Source organism: Podarcis vaucheri (genome assembly GCF_965113315.1).
Source record: "Podarcis vaucheri genome assembly, chromosome: 13".
Lineage (NCBI taxonomy): Eukaryota > Metazoa > Chordata > Lepidosauria > Squamata > Lacertidae > Podarcis > Podarcis vaucheri.
This window is the reverse complement of record NC_138751.1, coordinates 16,244,640-16,259,107: the sequence shown is the minus strand read 5'-3', so window position 1 is coordinate 16,259,107 and position 14,468 is coordinate 16,244,640. Positions and strand designations below refer to the sequence as shown.

The 14,468-nt window shown below is 45.2% G+C and overlaps 1 protein-coding gene across 1 annotated transcript; it reads left to right on the top strand.

Moving 5' to 3' along the window:
* Positions 1-3,256: 3,256 nt before the first annotated feature.
* Positions 3,257-13,918, top strand: KAT8 (lysine acetyltransferase 8). The gene is made up of 11 exons (XM_082195934.1): positions 3,257-3,690; positions 5,247-5,321; positions 6,146-6,321; positions 6,529-6,582; positions 6,684-6,848; positions 7,487-7,576; positions 8,483-8,623; positions 9,228-9,321; positions 9,917-10,067; positions 10,287-10,441; positions 12,458-13,918. The coding sequence occupies exons 1-11, from the start codon at positions 3,411-3,413 to the stop codon at positions 12,520-12,522; spliced, it is 1,446 nt and encodes a 481-aa protein (XP_082052060.1). The 5' UTR covers positions 3,257-3,410; the 3' UTR covers positions 12,523-13,918.
* Positions 13,919-14,468: the final 550 nt, after the last annotated feature.

The window sequence follows — 14,468 nt, the reverse complement described above, 5'->3', positions numbered from 1 at the left end:
GGAACTCCGGCAAGGCTCCCCACGCTGCGGATGTCTGCCTGGCGAGGGGGGCGCTCTGCTTCAGGGCGCCCCTCGCGCCGGGCATCAGGCTGCTCTCCGCAGCCTAGACATCCCTGCCGGACCTCCCGTAGGGCTGCCTAGGCTGCGGATGTGTTCCTGAAGCCTGGAGAGCGAGAGGGGTCAGTGCGCACCGACCCCTCTCGCTCTCCAAGCTTCAGCAAAAGCCTGCATTCGCCCCATAGGACGCACCCAGATTTCCCCTTCATTTTTGGAGGGGAAAACGTGCGTCCTATAGGGCGAAAAATACGGTAGTCAGCAATTGAAGCAATAAAGAAATCAACACAGGAAGCTGCATTACACTGAGTCAGTCCATTGGTCCATCTAGCTCAATATTGTCTACAGTGACTGGTAGACATCCTAAGATGTCAGACAGGGATTTCAAGGATTTCAGACAAGGCACATTCCCAGTACTACCTAGAGATGTCTGGGATTGAACCAGGGACCTTCTGCATGCAAAGCAATTGCTTTAGCCACGCCCCTTCCCCCAAATGGCATGATGCTCAGTTGCCCAGATTGTGAATCTAACAAATCAAAAAGAAGATAGACAAGGCAATTCCTACAAGAGATCTGAGAAAGATTTGCAAATGCAAATGTAGCCAAACTTGACATAACAGCACCTGGTCAATGTGGAATCAGATTCCAAACATTTTACTCCAAAATAATCAAAGTATGTTTTTAATAACACCAACTCAAGCCTTATTTTAATTTCTGCTGGCTCTGTTAATAGGGAGCAATAGAGGTACCTACTTTCCCATTTAAGTGTGTTAGGTGAAAATAATAACAACTTAAGTTACTTAGTGTTATCCTCCACAAAAGAGTAAAAAGGCTGTGTGGAATATCTGCCTTGTGCGTTTTAATAGTTTTGTACTGACTGTGTTTCAGACTGTGACTGTTTTCTTTCTACCCCCCCCCCCTTAATGGCTCATTAAAAACCATAATTTCACACAACCTTAATGTTCTGGCTTTGTCTGCAGCGCAGGGTTTGTTCTATCCACAAATAACACTCTATTTAGTTATGAGGAGTCCAGTGTGGTGCATTCTGGAACAATGTCTTTGAGACATATTGTGGGAGGTCTTCGAGCAGCAATTCCCAACTGTTTACTGCGATTTTAAAAGGTTTTCTGTGAATTCAAAGCACACACACATGCCTACTGTGGCTCTGCATAAAATATCATTTTGGATTTCTCTCCCAGTCCGCCTTTATTCAGGGCAGGTAATCCAGGTCTTTGTACGTATCAGAATTGATTGGGCATTAAATACCCATTCCATTATTTATTAGATATCTGTATCCCACTTTTTCTAGTTGAGACTGAGGTGGCTAATGCCAACATGATTTTTATTTTACAAAAGCACACTGAGCTATAAAGCATAGAAATGCAAGAGATAGAGCCGTTACACACCTTCAGAGTAAGGTGTATGTTGCATCTCTGAATGAGATAACGCTCTGGACTTTGCTTGCTCCATTCAGTTTCAGCTGGGAGGAGCAAGGTTGGGTAATTTGCACTGGATGCGACTGCCTCATACAAGCGTACCCAGTGCAGAGGCTGTGCACAAAGCCATCCTCTGGGAAGGCTGCCTGTTGCATCTCTGTGTGAGTCACTGCGCTACACTTGCCTCCTCCATAACTCCAGAGCAGGGCCGGATTTAGGTTTGATGAGGCTCTAAGCTACTGAAGGGGTAATGGGGCCCTTTATATGTCCAGCTGTCCTTTGTCAACAACAAATTGTTGCTGTTTTTTGTGTTGAATATATGATGTATGGTAATTTATGGACCTAGTAGGTATCTAAAGAGGGACGCGGGTGGCGCTGTGGGTAAAAGCCTCAGCGCCTAGGGCTTGCCGATCGAAAGGTCGGCGGTTCGAATCCCCGCGGCGGGGTGCGCTCCCGTTGCTCGGTCCCAGCGCCTGCCCACCTAGCAGTTCGAAAGCACCCCCGGGGGTGCAAGTAGATAAATAGGTACCGCTTACCAGCGGGAAGGTAAACGGCGTTCCGTGTGCTGCGCTGGCTCGCCAGATGCAGCTTTGTCACGCTGGCCACGTGACCCGGAAGTGTCCCCGGACAGCGCTGGCCCCCGGCCTCTTGAGTGAGATGGGCGCACAAACCCCAGTCTGTCAAGACTGGCCCATTCGGGCAGGGGTACCTTTACCTTTACCTTTACCTTTAGGTATCTAAAGCCATTTGCGCATAACAAAATATGTATTTTATCAAAGTAATTTTTGAATTGAAATACAATTAAGAAATAGTATATTAACAGTGAAATCCAATTAAGAACAAGTATATTAATAGTGAAATAATTATTAAGCTCTAACTTAAAATGATTTTTTATTCATAACCAACTTAATAATACAAACACATTGGCATTTGGCAATAGCAAAAGTTCCTTTAGAAACACTATTTACAAAGACTGATAATTTAGTCTCTAGAAACTTGCTATAACATGAAATAATAATAGGTGTAAATATATTATGAAAACTACTAATAATTATAAATAGCAGAATGCAGGCACCCTATAGTATATAGAAATGAGCACCAGTGATATTTTAAGGAGCAGGCTAGCAGACCATTACTTGCATCATAGGAGCCTACACAACACAAAACACTTACTGTATGTAGGTTTTATTTTGTGTTTTATCTTATATTTTGGAAATGTACATCCAGGGGTTTTTTTTCTTTAATTTTTTTTTGGGGGGGGCAGCTATAGCTTGTTTAGCTTATGCGTATATCGGCACTGCTCCTGAGCGTGTTGACTTGGAGGCAAGGTCAGTGGGACTAGGTAAGCGTTCATAGGATTGCCGCCTTAGGGAAGCACACGGGGGGGGCGTGTTTTTCTGAGAACGGCTAGTTTTTACTCCTGAGCGATCCAAAAGAACAATTTTTTAAAACCACCTGAGATTTACAGCGCCCATTTCAGCCCAAAGTGACCCCGAACTTGGAAGCAGGAGTCTAGTCGGTGCCCGGTTTTATTTCGGGGAAGCAGGGCTACCTTCCCCAGCCTCCCCACCTCCAGGGCCCGCATTGTCGCCTAGAGGGTTCCAGGCGTAAAGCGCCTGGCGCGGTGCATGCTGGGAGAAGGCCGCGGCTTTACCTTAATAGCTCTGAAGCCCCTAACCTGACTTAAAACGGGCGCTCACGCGGGTTCTCCGTCTCCTAGCAACATTCCGCCGTCACATGACCCAAGGCGTCATATTCGCGCGCCACCTCCGTACGACAGTGACCCCCTCTTTTTTTTGTTTCTTGTTTTAATCCGAAGAATTCACTTCCGGTTTGGGCCTTGGACGGTTGGCGGGACCGTTAGTCGCGGGGGGAAGGGCGCGTGGGTTGTGAGCGCGAGTTCTCGCGGTGGCGGTTGTCATGGCAGCGGCTGCGGGGCCTGGAGGAGGCGAAGCGGCCTCGGCCTCCGCTGCCGACGAAGGCGGCGGCGGCGGCACGGACAGGGGGAGCCCCCCCGGCTCGGACCCACGACGCCAGGGGCCGGGGGGGCGAGAGGAAGAGGAGGCGCCGGGGCAAGGCAGCGCGGGGGGCCCGGCCAACCAGAGCCGCGCGCCCTCGTCGTCGCCGCCGCCCCGCGAAGCCGAAGTCACCGTGGAGATCGGGGAGACTTACCTGTGTCGGCGCGGGGACGGGACGTGGCGTAAGTACGTCTCCAGGACAACAGGAGCGGTTCCCTTATCTTCCCCCCACCAAAAAAATCACCTCCTGCTCGTCCCCAGGACAGTGGTGGCTCCGTCCTGGTGTCGTTGGTCTCCCCGTCAGCCCCATCCAGCATGGCCAGTGGTCAGGGATGATGGGAGTTGTAGTCCAGCAGCATCTGGAGGGGGCCACAAGCTCCTCGCTTATGCTACATCACCGAGGCTTCCATGACCCTGAATTACTCCTTATGACAGCTGTTGTTTATTCAAAGCTTTTCTACTACCGGCATTGTTGTTGTTTAATTTTGATTGTTTTAAACGTTTCCAAGGGGGGAGAGAGCCTAATGAAACCCATGGCAAAGTAATATCGCACAGCAGCAAAATGGAACAAACTAGAATGTGTTGCTATAAAATGCTCAAAACGCTTCACCCAATCAAGCACAAACATGAGGTCACTACTAAAAGGTTCTGTTCCTGGTGGACATAGCCGTCACCTCAGAACAAGCAGCAGGATGTCAAAATGATTACCTGTGGCTGTGATCCTGTGCCCACTAACGTAAGAGTATACCTCATTAAATGCTATTGGACATTCCTTTGGGATGTACACAGGTTTAGCCAGTGCATACAGTATTCTAGTTCTTCCTGTGTTGTATCATCCCTTAAAGCAGCCTTTTCAGAGAGTACTGTAGAGATTTATGTGAAGACTTCTCTTTGCATACCTGCACTCCTGCAACATTGTGGCTCCCAAAATCAAAGGTGTATACCGTATTTTTCGCTCTATAACACGCAACAGACCATAACACGCAAGTAGTTTTTAGAGGAGGAAAACAAGGGGGAAAAAATTCTAAACGAAATAGTGGATATATGATTTTTGTGGTTCATGCTGTGGCCACAGACATGTGATCTGACAGTGAGTTTGGAGTAGCCCAATGCAAAAATCCTGAGGATCCATGTGGACCCATGCTTTGTAACCACGGAGGAGGGAAGGAAGGGGAACCATGGATCCTCTGCTTACGACTGCAGCAGATCCCCCCCGCCACCCGCAGGCATTTGCTCCATAACATGCACAGAAATTTCCCCTTTCTAGGAGGAAAAAGTGAGTGTTATGGTGCAAAAAATACGGTAGGTTGGCTCCTCTTCTGGAGTGCCCAATCTGTATTTTCCCTCAGTGTTTTTGCCACATTTGGATCTGAAAGATTCTTATTGAAATATTTCTTATTGAAATATTTATTTCTTATTGAAATAAAAATGGACTAAGGCACTTTGGCATACTTCCATTTTGTGCCTATTACTTGGAAACTTTTAAAATTTTATGATATATTGAGCTCTATTGTCCAGTGCAGAATAGTATATTTGGGCTACTCAAATGGGCTCTTGCTTTGACAAAGCATGCACACCTGCCCCCTTGACCAACTGTTACAGGTCCTTTCCGCTTTTGCAGCTTAGCTGGTTGTAAGGAGTTTGGCTGAGGTGTGTCAGAGTGAAACACTGTTATTAGATTCTTTTTTAGTCTTTCCTAATTTGAGATTAACCATATTGAGTGTTGACTTTCTTCCAGATTCTGCAGAAGTGATCCAGTCGCGGATCAATGAGCAAGAAGCCAGGGAGGAGTTTTATGTGCACTATGTTGGGTGTAAGTATCTTTTTGAGGTTCTCCATGTCTGCTGATGTGGTGAGGAGGAAGTGTGAGAGGCCTTTATGGTCCAGAGGTAGCCCACATGATGTCCCCCAGATGTTGCTGGACTCCCATGCTGGCTGGAGTTGATGGGAGTTGTAGTCCAGCGACATCTGGAGGACACCACACAGGCTACTCCTGGAATAAGAGCAGGTAATTCCTTCCAAACCCATTCCAGAGTCCCTGTTACGTTTTACACATGCAACAAGACTTCTCAAATGTTGAAACTTATACTGAAATCACATATTTTTCCAAGTATCTTACACTGAGCCAAAAAATTACCAGCAGCCTAGATGAATAGACAGAATTTTAAAAATACTTGTTTTGTGGAGGTTTCCTAAAAATAACATCATCATCATTATTATTATTATTATTATTATTATTATTATTATTATTATTATTATTATTAATTTGCCCAGGGAGGGAGTGAAGTATCAAATAAGGAGGTTAGCAGTTGCACTCCTGTGTTTTATGCCCTTTCTGCAAGAGAAAAAGACATGAGAAAAAGACTGCTGTCCTGAATTCATTGCAACTAGTGTTAAATGCCATGTTCTTAGAGGTGATCTCTTCAGTCACCTGAACAGATAAAACACCTGAGAACTATTAGAGTGATACTGCTGTTAGTAGGAGGGAAAATGATCTCCAGTTGTTTAGATCAAGGAAGGATGGAATGGGAGATGTTTTAACCTTCAGCTGAATAACGTTTGAAGAAGCAGCTTCGAACTCTTTTTGTGATTGGTGGAAGATCCAAGACTGATACATATTTCTTCTCCTAATTGCAGTCAACCGGCGTCTGGATGAGTGGGTGGACAAAAACCGCCTGGCCCTCACCAAGACAGTAAAAGATGCGGTACAGAAGAACACGGATCAGTACATGAATGAACTGTCTGAACAGCCAGAGCGCAAGATCACTCGGAACCAGAAGCGCAAACATGATGAAATCAACCATGTGCAAAAGGTGATGCCAGAGGATACACGGCTGGGGAGATTGAACTGTACTCTACTACAGAGTGTCGGTTCCAAGGCTGGAAAAACCCAGGGTGTCTGGTTGTACCTCTGGAGCTATTCCTAACATCAGTTTGGCACTAGGAGATAGCTTTTTTAGGGAGTCTTGTCCAATTAGCAATTGAACATTTGGCCACCTTGCTGTCTTTTTCCATTGCAGACGTATGCTGAGATGGATCCCACCACAGCAGCTTTGGAGAAGGAGCACGAAGCAGTGAGTAGTCACTAGCACTTGACCTGTCTTGTTGCCAAAATTCAGTAGAGAAAAGAGCACAGCTGTGTTTTGTGGCTCCAGCTATATTTCTCTCTCCTCAGATCACCAAGGTGAAATACGTGGACAAAATCCATATTGGGAACTATGAGATTGACGCTTGGTATTTCTCGCCATTCCCAGAGGACTATGGGAAGCAGCCCAAGCTGTGGATCTGCGAGTACTGCCTCAAGTACATGAAATTTGAGAAGACGTACCGCTATCATCTGGTATGCAAAGGGAATGGGTGCTGTTGGGGGTGTGGGGATAGAGGTGTATGAGTAGACCTGCCTCCTTAGTTAATGTTTTTATTGATGGACCACCCTGAAGATATCAAGAGCTTCAGAATTAATTTATTTAAAGTATTTCTATGCTTTTCAGGTGGACTTCACAAAGCAGTTTAAATAAAAATAGTAAAACAATAAAGATCCATAACATTTGAATAATAAAAATTAAAAAGACATGGGTGAAGGAAACCCTTTTTTAAAAAGCCCGTTTCTGCTGCTTTTTTCTTCCATCCGTAGAAGATGGTTTGTCAGAAGCTGCTGCACTGGTAGTCGAGGAAGGGATAGACCACGACGGGGAGCTGGATGTTGATAGCTTACCAAGCTGTTGGTTTTCCCCTCCCTTCAGAAGGATATTATTCAATTTCAATAATTTTAATACCTATTTATTCATGTGTTACAACTAGGAAAACTAAATGAGCAGTACCAATCTCAAATAAGAAAAGTAGAGAACCCAGACAATTGGGGAAATTGTTGAAGCTGTATTGAGCAGCCCAAGCAGTGGAATTGCTCAGAAAAATGCAGATTCATATCTCTCTCTCTCTCTCTCTCTCTCTCTCTCTCTCTCTCTCTCTCTCGTTCAGGGACAGTGTCAGTGGCGGCAGCCGCCAGGGAAGGAGATCTACCGCAAAAACAACATTTCAGTGTATGAGGTGGATGGCAAAGATCACAAGGTAGGGGTCCCAGCTTTTGTTTTTGTTTTCTGCTACATCAGAAACCTGTTAGTTGCTGTCCAACCTATCTTCCAAATAATTTCAGAGCCATGCCTCTACAGATATGAGCCTAATCTCTCCCAACGGGCTATGAATAGTCATTAACATGTAAGCTAATTCCAGAACTCCTCTTACTGTATCTTTGTGATTGTGGCAGCTTTTGGTTTCTTGATTTGGGAAGACTTATATGGGCAAGGTTGGAGCACTCGCATATAGAAAAGATTTCCAGTAATGGGGCTTAGTGTCGCTATCTATTCAGAAGGGAGTGATCCAATATAGAAACAGCTTTATCCAATCCTACTGGTCACGTGATATTGAGGGCCATCGCTGCCTACGTGATGGATGGAAATTTTAGGTTGCTTACAGAGTGCTCAGTGATATCCTAATTACAGGCAATATAATAGCTGAGAGCAAACAGCACCAATATTGTGACAGCCCATTCACCGCAAGGCCTGTGAGGTATGCCAGAGAACTTTTAACATGGAAATGGCCCAGAAGATCAACTTTCTCATGTAGAGCCTTGCCTCTGATCCTTAGCTTGGTTGCTAGGCTTGAAAACATCTAAGAGTACAGACTTTTGCAAGTTCAGACATTGCAATATGTCCTCTTGATTTTTTTTTTTATGTGTGTAACTTAATAAATTGGGGAGATTTGATCGCACTCTGTAACTTCGTTGAGGATTTTCTTAGAACAAAGTTGCAGGTTGAAATGAAATAATGTTTTCCGGGAAGATGAGGTATTTAAAGGTTTTGGGGGTATCCTCCATAGGGCACCTCTTTTCCTGGATTGGGAAATAAACATACACTCACTATGTTCTTCTTGCTGCTGTGCTCTATTTATTTACTGGTGTTTGCTTCTCTCCCCCAGATTTACTGCCAGAATTTGTGTCTCTTAGCCAAACTGTTCCTAGACCACAAGACTCTCTACTTTGATGTGGAGCCTTTTGTCTTCTACATTCTCACTGAGGTCGACAGGCAAGGCGCTCATATTGTCGGCTACTTCTCCAAGGTGATGGCCTGGCATAGGATGAGTTTTGGGAGAGGGTTCTAGCTGAACTTTAGAAGGGGTGTGAAGAGGAGGAGGAGCAGTCATGATACTACTTTTCTTAAAACTAAATTCTGATTCTAGTAAAAATGAAATTTTCATACGTCTGTTTATTTTGTATTACTTATTTCGCTTCTGCCATGGATGAGAGGAGGGCGATTGTGTGCTGGAAATCATCCTCATACTCCTTTTGAGTTCTGAGATATCACCAAAGTTACCTGTTTGCTAACAGACTCAAGATAGTTCACAGTATAATGCCTTACAGTTGAATAGATGTAATTCCAAAGAGATGATGGGTGGGGTGAAAGAGGAAAATGAGTGAATTTAAATATTATGGCCACTAGGGGCGGAGAGATGCTAAGTGACACTTGCTTCCTGCTAGCCCAATATAATAGCTTTGCTGTATCACCTCTCTCACTAATGTAACCAGGTGAAATGGCTGCTGGGGAGAACAGATCTTGCTTTCAAAACAGTGAAAGCTGTGGTACTTAGGATGCATGAATCCTATGCCCAGTACAATATTCCCTGCTCCCTCGTTTCACTTCTTTGTTTGATTTTCTGCCACCAGGAGAAGGAGTCACCAGATGGCAACAATGTTGCCTGCATCCTCACCTTGCCCCCATACCAAAGAAGGGGCTATGGGAAGTTCCTCATTGCTTTCAGTAAGTTTGATTCTTTCAGTCATGTGCAATAACCACCAAAAGAAGTAGCTTCACAACCTCTTAATCTCTTCCAGTTGCTGGAAATGAGAATAGTGCCTTCACTTAACCAGAACAGACTAGAAGTAACTTGTGCAACATACGCCCGTGTATTCCACTTCAGTTAATCTGCTATAATTTGGCTTCCTCTGATTCTGTACTGTATCACCAGATGGAATAATGTTTTAAACCGTTATTGCTTTCAGAAAGTTATAACTACCTTAGAATGTTTTTGTTTTTTGAATATATAATACTTAATAGTTAATCTGAATTAGAACTTAGAATTTCCACCCTTAAAATTGCACTAACTAAACATGGGGAGGAATCTGCTCTTTTTAACATGTTGACACCTCCCACACTCTTGGTTAAGTTAAAGGGTTTTAGGGGTAAGTGAGTATGTGCCCTAAGATCTTCTGGAGGGCTCAGTTGAGAGAGAGCCTTCTTTACTGGGTCTGAGCTTTACCCAGGAGGAGCAGCTGCAGACATATAGCTCTTGAGATGTCTGGATTCTGAGTTGTGACTGCTTCTTGACATTAATCCCAAAGCTCTTGTTCCTCAGGCTATGAGCTCTCCAAACTGGAAAGCACGGTGGGCTCCCCAGAGAAGCCCCTCTCAGATCTGGGCAAGTTGAGCTACCGTAGCTACTGGTCATGGGTCTTGCTAGAGATCCTCCGGGACTTCCGAGGTACCCTCTCCATCAAAGACCTCAGGTGAGAAAGAATCCATATTGCTAGTAAGATGTACTGTTTTGAGTAACAGTGCCCCCTAATTCCTCATTGTTGCTGAGTAGCACATATGCTTCTGTGATATTCTATTATTAGCAATTTTGAGTGGTTTTCATATGACCTGCCAGTTAAAATTGCCGGTCACTGACCTTGCCTTGTTTTTCACTCCCCTATCCATTGCTTTCCCCCCACTCCCCGGTGCAGTCAGATGACAAGCATCACGCAAAATGACATCATCAGTACGCTGCAGTCTCTGAACATGGTCAAGTACTGGAAGGGGCAGCATGTCATCTGCGTCACACCCAAGCTGGTCGAGGAGCATCTCAAAAGTGCCCAGTACAAGAAGCCTCCCATCACAGGTACCATGGGAAGGGCAATAGTTGTATCCTAGACCTGGTGGTGATTTACAGGAGTCTTTTAATCAAAAGCAAAGAATTGGCAGCCTAGTTCAAATCATTATGTGGCATATAAGACCTGCCCAAACCCCACTCTCTTGGATCTTACTCTTGTCTTTTGAGTTGTCAGGTCACAATGGCGGAATTGCCCTCTCAGGGTTTTAGAGTTGCTAGAGCTTTTGATCCCTTGTACACAGGCTGCAGTCCTCCAAACATCCTGGTTTTGTTGACTTCCTAACAGTCTTGCACAGTCCCAGCTCTTTCTTTTTTGGCTCCTTTCTTCAGTTTCATGTTTTCCCCCTACACATTAAAGTTCTTCTCCTTTAGTACTTTGAGATAATCAGAGATGGGCTTGGTGCATACTTCAATCTCCTGCCATTTTCCTTATGCCTTATTCTTAATCTTGCCAAGTCTCACCTCATTTTAGTCTCCTTGTCTCTGAGTTCCTCGTCCTTTTTGGCTTCCCTGTGACTTGGAACCTCCTCCCAGTTTTTGCCCTGCCCTGTATGAGGTTTTATTGCCATTCAAACTGACAACCTCATTTTCTCTCAGAAGTTGGACTGAAAACTGCTTACATAAGGAGCTAAACATTCCATTCTTTGTCACTCCACCACCTCAGCCAGTCTCGTCAGCTGCTTCACTTTAACAAGCACAATACAATACATATGAGAGTAGCTTATATTGCATGTCTGTCTGTAAGATCACCATATGAGTATGCAAATATTGGGACAAAAATTGACAGCAAGATAATATCAGTCCCCCTCCCCCATCTTGTTTCAAGTCTTCAAAATATGTGGATGCTGACTGGCTATTTCAGAAACCATAGAATGGAGATGTTTATGACAAAGAATTAACGTGTTTCTACTTGTCCCTTTCAGTTAATACTGTATTCTTTCCTGTTACAACTGAGCTGGGAAATAGCATGTCTAATTCCAGTCCTTTCTGCTGCTATAACATTTGCAATAAGATGTTCATATTCCTTGGAAGCTGAATCACCAGTGCAACTTAAATGCGGACAGGCTTAACTACTTTGCTTAATCAATTCTGAATGCAAACTTTATAGAGTATTTGTCTCCCCTCTCCCCATGTACAGTTCTCTACATTTAAATCTGTTCCCGGGATAATTGGGTAGTATCCAACTAAATAGATCCACTAGCGCAAGGGCTTCCCTCTCCCCATGCACCTTCCGTGCCCCCCTGATTCTGTACTGGGGATTCACCCTAACCCTCTGGAGCAGACATGGGGAAGAGTGGAGAGAAGAGGGAGGGGAATATCCTTTGTGCAGCCAAAAGCTAGTTGGATACCACCCATATCCTGCTTTTTCTTTGTTCATTCTGTCATGGAGTGTGCCAGGCATTGCCGAGTGCAAACACAGAACCACCTTGTGAGAGGTCAGGAAGTCAGAACCACTTTCAGTGGTTTCAGGTTTTGATCCCTGCTGAAAGAAGCATTGTTTGCCCCGGTGGGGCTGCTGACGTGCCAGTCAGTGCCAGTTATGTAAGAGGAGCTGCAGACAGAGTGCCAGTTTCTCCTTCTGAGCCTCTCTTTTTTTAAAGGAGCTGCTCGCTGTTAGTTGTTCCAGAGGAGCAATCTGCAGGGTGGGGCATGAAGGCTGATTATCAGCCACTTTCAAGATAAGCTGGAGTATCATTTGCTTCTCCGAAATGCAGTTTGCAGGATGGGTAGAACAGCAAACAGGCTCTCATAGAAGCTAAAATGAATTTGTCTCAGTAATCAGTATTTGCCTTTGTTACAATCCCAAGGCATCATTTCATTCATATTGGCATTCTGCTGCTTGTTTTTCTGAAGAGCATTAAAAAACTCTACTGGAAACAGTAGCGTTTTGAACTGGGCTAGCCTTTTTGAGAAGCTTGTGTCAGCATTCTTAGCTGACTAAAAGGCAGCACCGCTGCTTGTCTACCTGTCTCAAGTGCCTGCTGCACACCAATTGACTTTGCTTTTCCCTTCCTTCCCCTCCAGTGGATTCGCTCTGTCTGCGATGGGCACCTCCGAAACACAAGCAAGCCAAGATTTCCAAGAAGTGAAGGAGAAACTGATCTAAGCAACGGAAGCAGCTCGGCTTCAATACACATCCACCCTTCGTTTTAAGAGATTGTCTGAGGCATTCTTGTTGGTATTGCATTGATCAGACATGTCTTGGAACAGATGTTTTCAGGGTGGCAGGGAGAGAAGGGGTGTTAGCAGTGTGACGCCAACTTTACTGTGCTCCACTAGAGTGAAGACTTCCCACTTCCTCCCCCACCCTCATCTCACCTCCTGTCCCTTTCTGATTCTGCATGGCAAACTCCTTCCTTCTGGCGAGACCTGCTGTCTTGCTCTCGTAGGGTAGTAGAATTGGTGGCGTCTGTCTTAACCGGAAGAGGAAGGGGATACACACCTTCTCATCTCTTGTTTGTCACTGGCCCTGGAACCTTAGTTTCTGAGCTGCTCTAGCACAAAACCTTGGACTGCCTCTTCTTCCATTGTCAGGCAGGTAGAGCAGAACAGGGGCAGTAAACACGCGTGAGGCAGTATTTGGGAAGCAGTCAGTCAGCAAAATTTCAGGTGGGGGGGATTCACTTTTAGCTATGACCGTTTGGAAAAAGAAAACTTGATTGGAGTTGCAATTTAGTTTTCCACAGTCAAATTGCAATTTAGATCCATCACAGTCAAGAGTTTTGAGAGTGGCACGCCAAAGGGGGGCATTGTCAGAATTGTGCACAGAAGCGCTTCATGATCCCCTCAGCAGATGAGAGCACGACTGTGCAGAGTTGGGTTTGAGGCTGAATTTAAAAGCATGGATTTCCAAGAAGCACAGCAGCTGTGAAGTCACTGTGCCACACCTGACCCTGAGAATATCCCTGGCAGCTGTAGCGTAGTAGCTAACAGGGTATCTGTCCTTTTGGGTTGACCGAGTTGATTTTGATGTTCTGCGGAGACCCTACATCAAAAGGGATGGTTCTCAATGCAAATATGATGGGGTGGGGGCTGTTACTTGCCAGGGGGTTGTTGTCTTAGCCCAGGGGAATGTACAACCTCCAAACTGGAGGAAACCGAACAGTGGGATATTGTGGGTTAGTTGGTTCTGACAAGTTGCCCTACCATTGTATGAGCTACCTTTGCCAGAAATAAAATGAGAAGGAATTTTCTCAGAAGAATCGACATTCTCTTGGACAAAGCGCAGTGGAAGTAATGGAACCGAAGAGGGAGGCTGCCGCTGTTCTTCACATCACCTTTCACCAATATGCTTGCACCCCTTCTACACTGGGACTAGTTCAAAAGGAAGTTGGTTTCAGTGGGGTGGGGCTGCATTTGATATTATGGGAGAAACTGTCCACATGATGGTTCTGCTACAGATATTAGATTCATAATCCATGTATGCAGTGTGTTTTCTTTTACTTTTCAAAAATATTTTAATTAATAAAACAACAAAACAAAGTATCTTTCTATGCTGCGTGTGTAACGATGGAATTCTGCTGAGCACAGGTTTGGGTGGGGGAAGAAAGTTCTGGGCAAGGTATGGAGGCTTTAGGCCATACTGGAAACATATATTCAGGATCCTGGAAATCTGCCACTGTCTGCTTTATTGCTGTACTACCTGTACTGTGAAGTAAGAGAGCCAAAGCAGGCCCCTGTTGAGTGCAAGTGTGTCGTCTGATATCCTGACTTGTTCATGTATGTTTCTAGAATAAGGTAAAGGGTAAAGGGACCCCTGACCATTAGGTCCAGTCGTGACCGACTCTGGGGTTGCGGCGCTCATCTCGCTTTATTGGCAGAGGGATCCGGCGTACAGCTTCTGGGTCATGTGGCCAGCATGACTAAGCTGCTTCTGGCTAAACCAGAGCAGCGCACGGAAACGTCGTTCACCTTCCCGCCAGAGTGGTACCTATTTATCTACTTGCACTTTGACGTGCTTTCGAACTGCTAGGTTGGCAGGAGCAGGGACCATCAACGGGAGCTCACCCCGTCACAGGGATTCGAACCGCCAACC

Bases quoted from the DNA above. Each gene is read 5' to 3' on its own strand.
- KAT8 (XM_082195934.1), top strand. From the start codon at position 3,411: ATGGCAGCGGCTGCGGGGCCTGGAGGAGGCGAAGCGGCCTCGGCCTCC. The intron at 5,322-6,145 runs GTAAGTATCTTT...TCCTAATTGCAG, and splicing joins TTATGTGCACTATGTTGGGT to TCAACCGGCGTCTGGATGAG. The intron at 10,442-12,457 runs GTACCATGGGAA...CTTCCCCTCCAG, and splicing joins CAAGAAGCCTCCCATCACAG to TGGATTCGCTCTGTCTGCGA.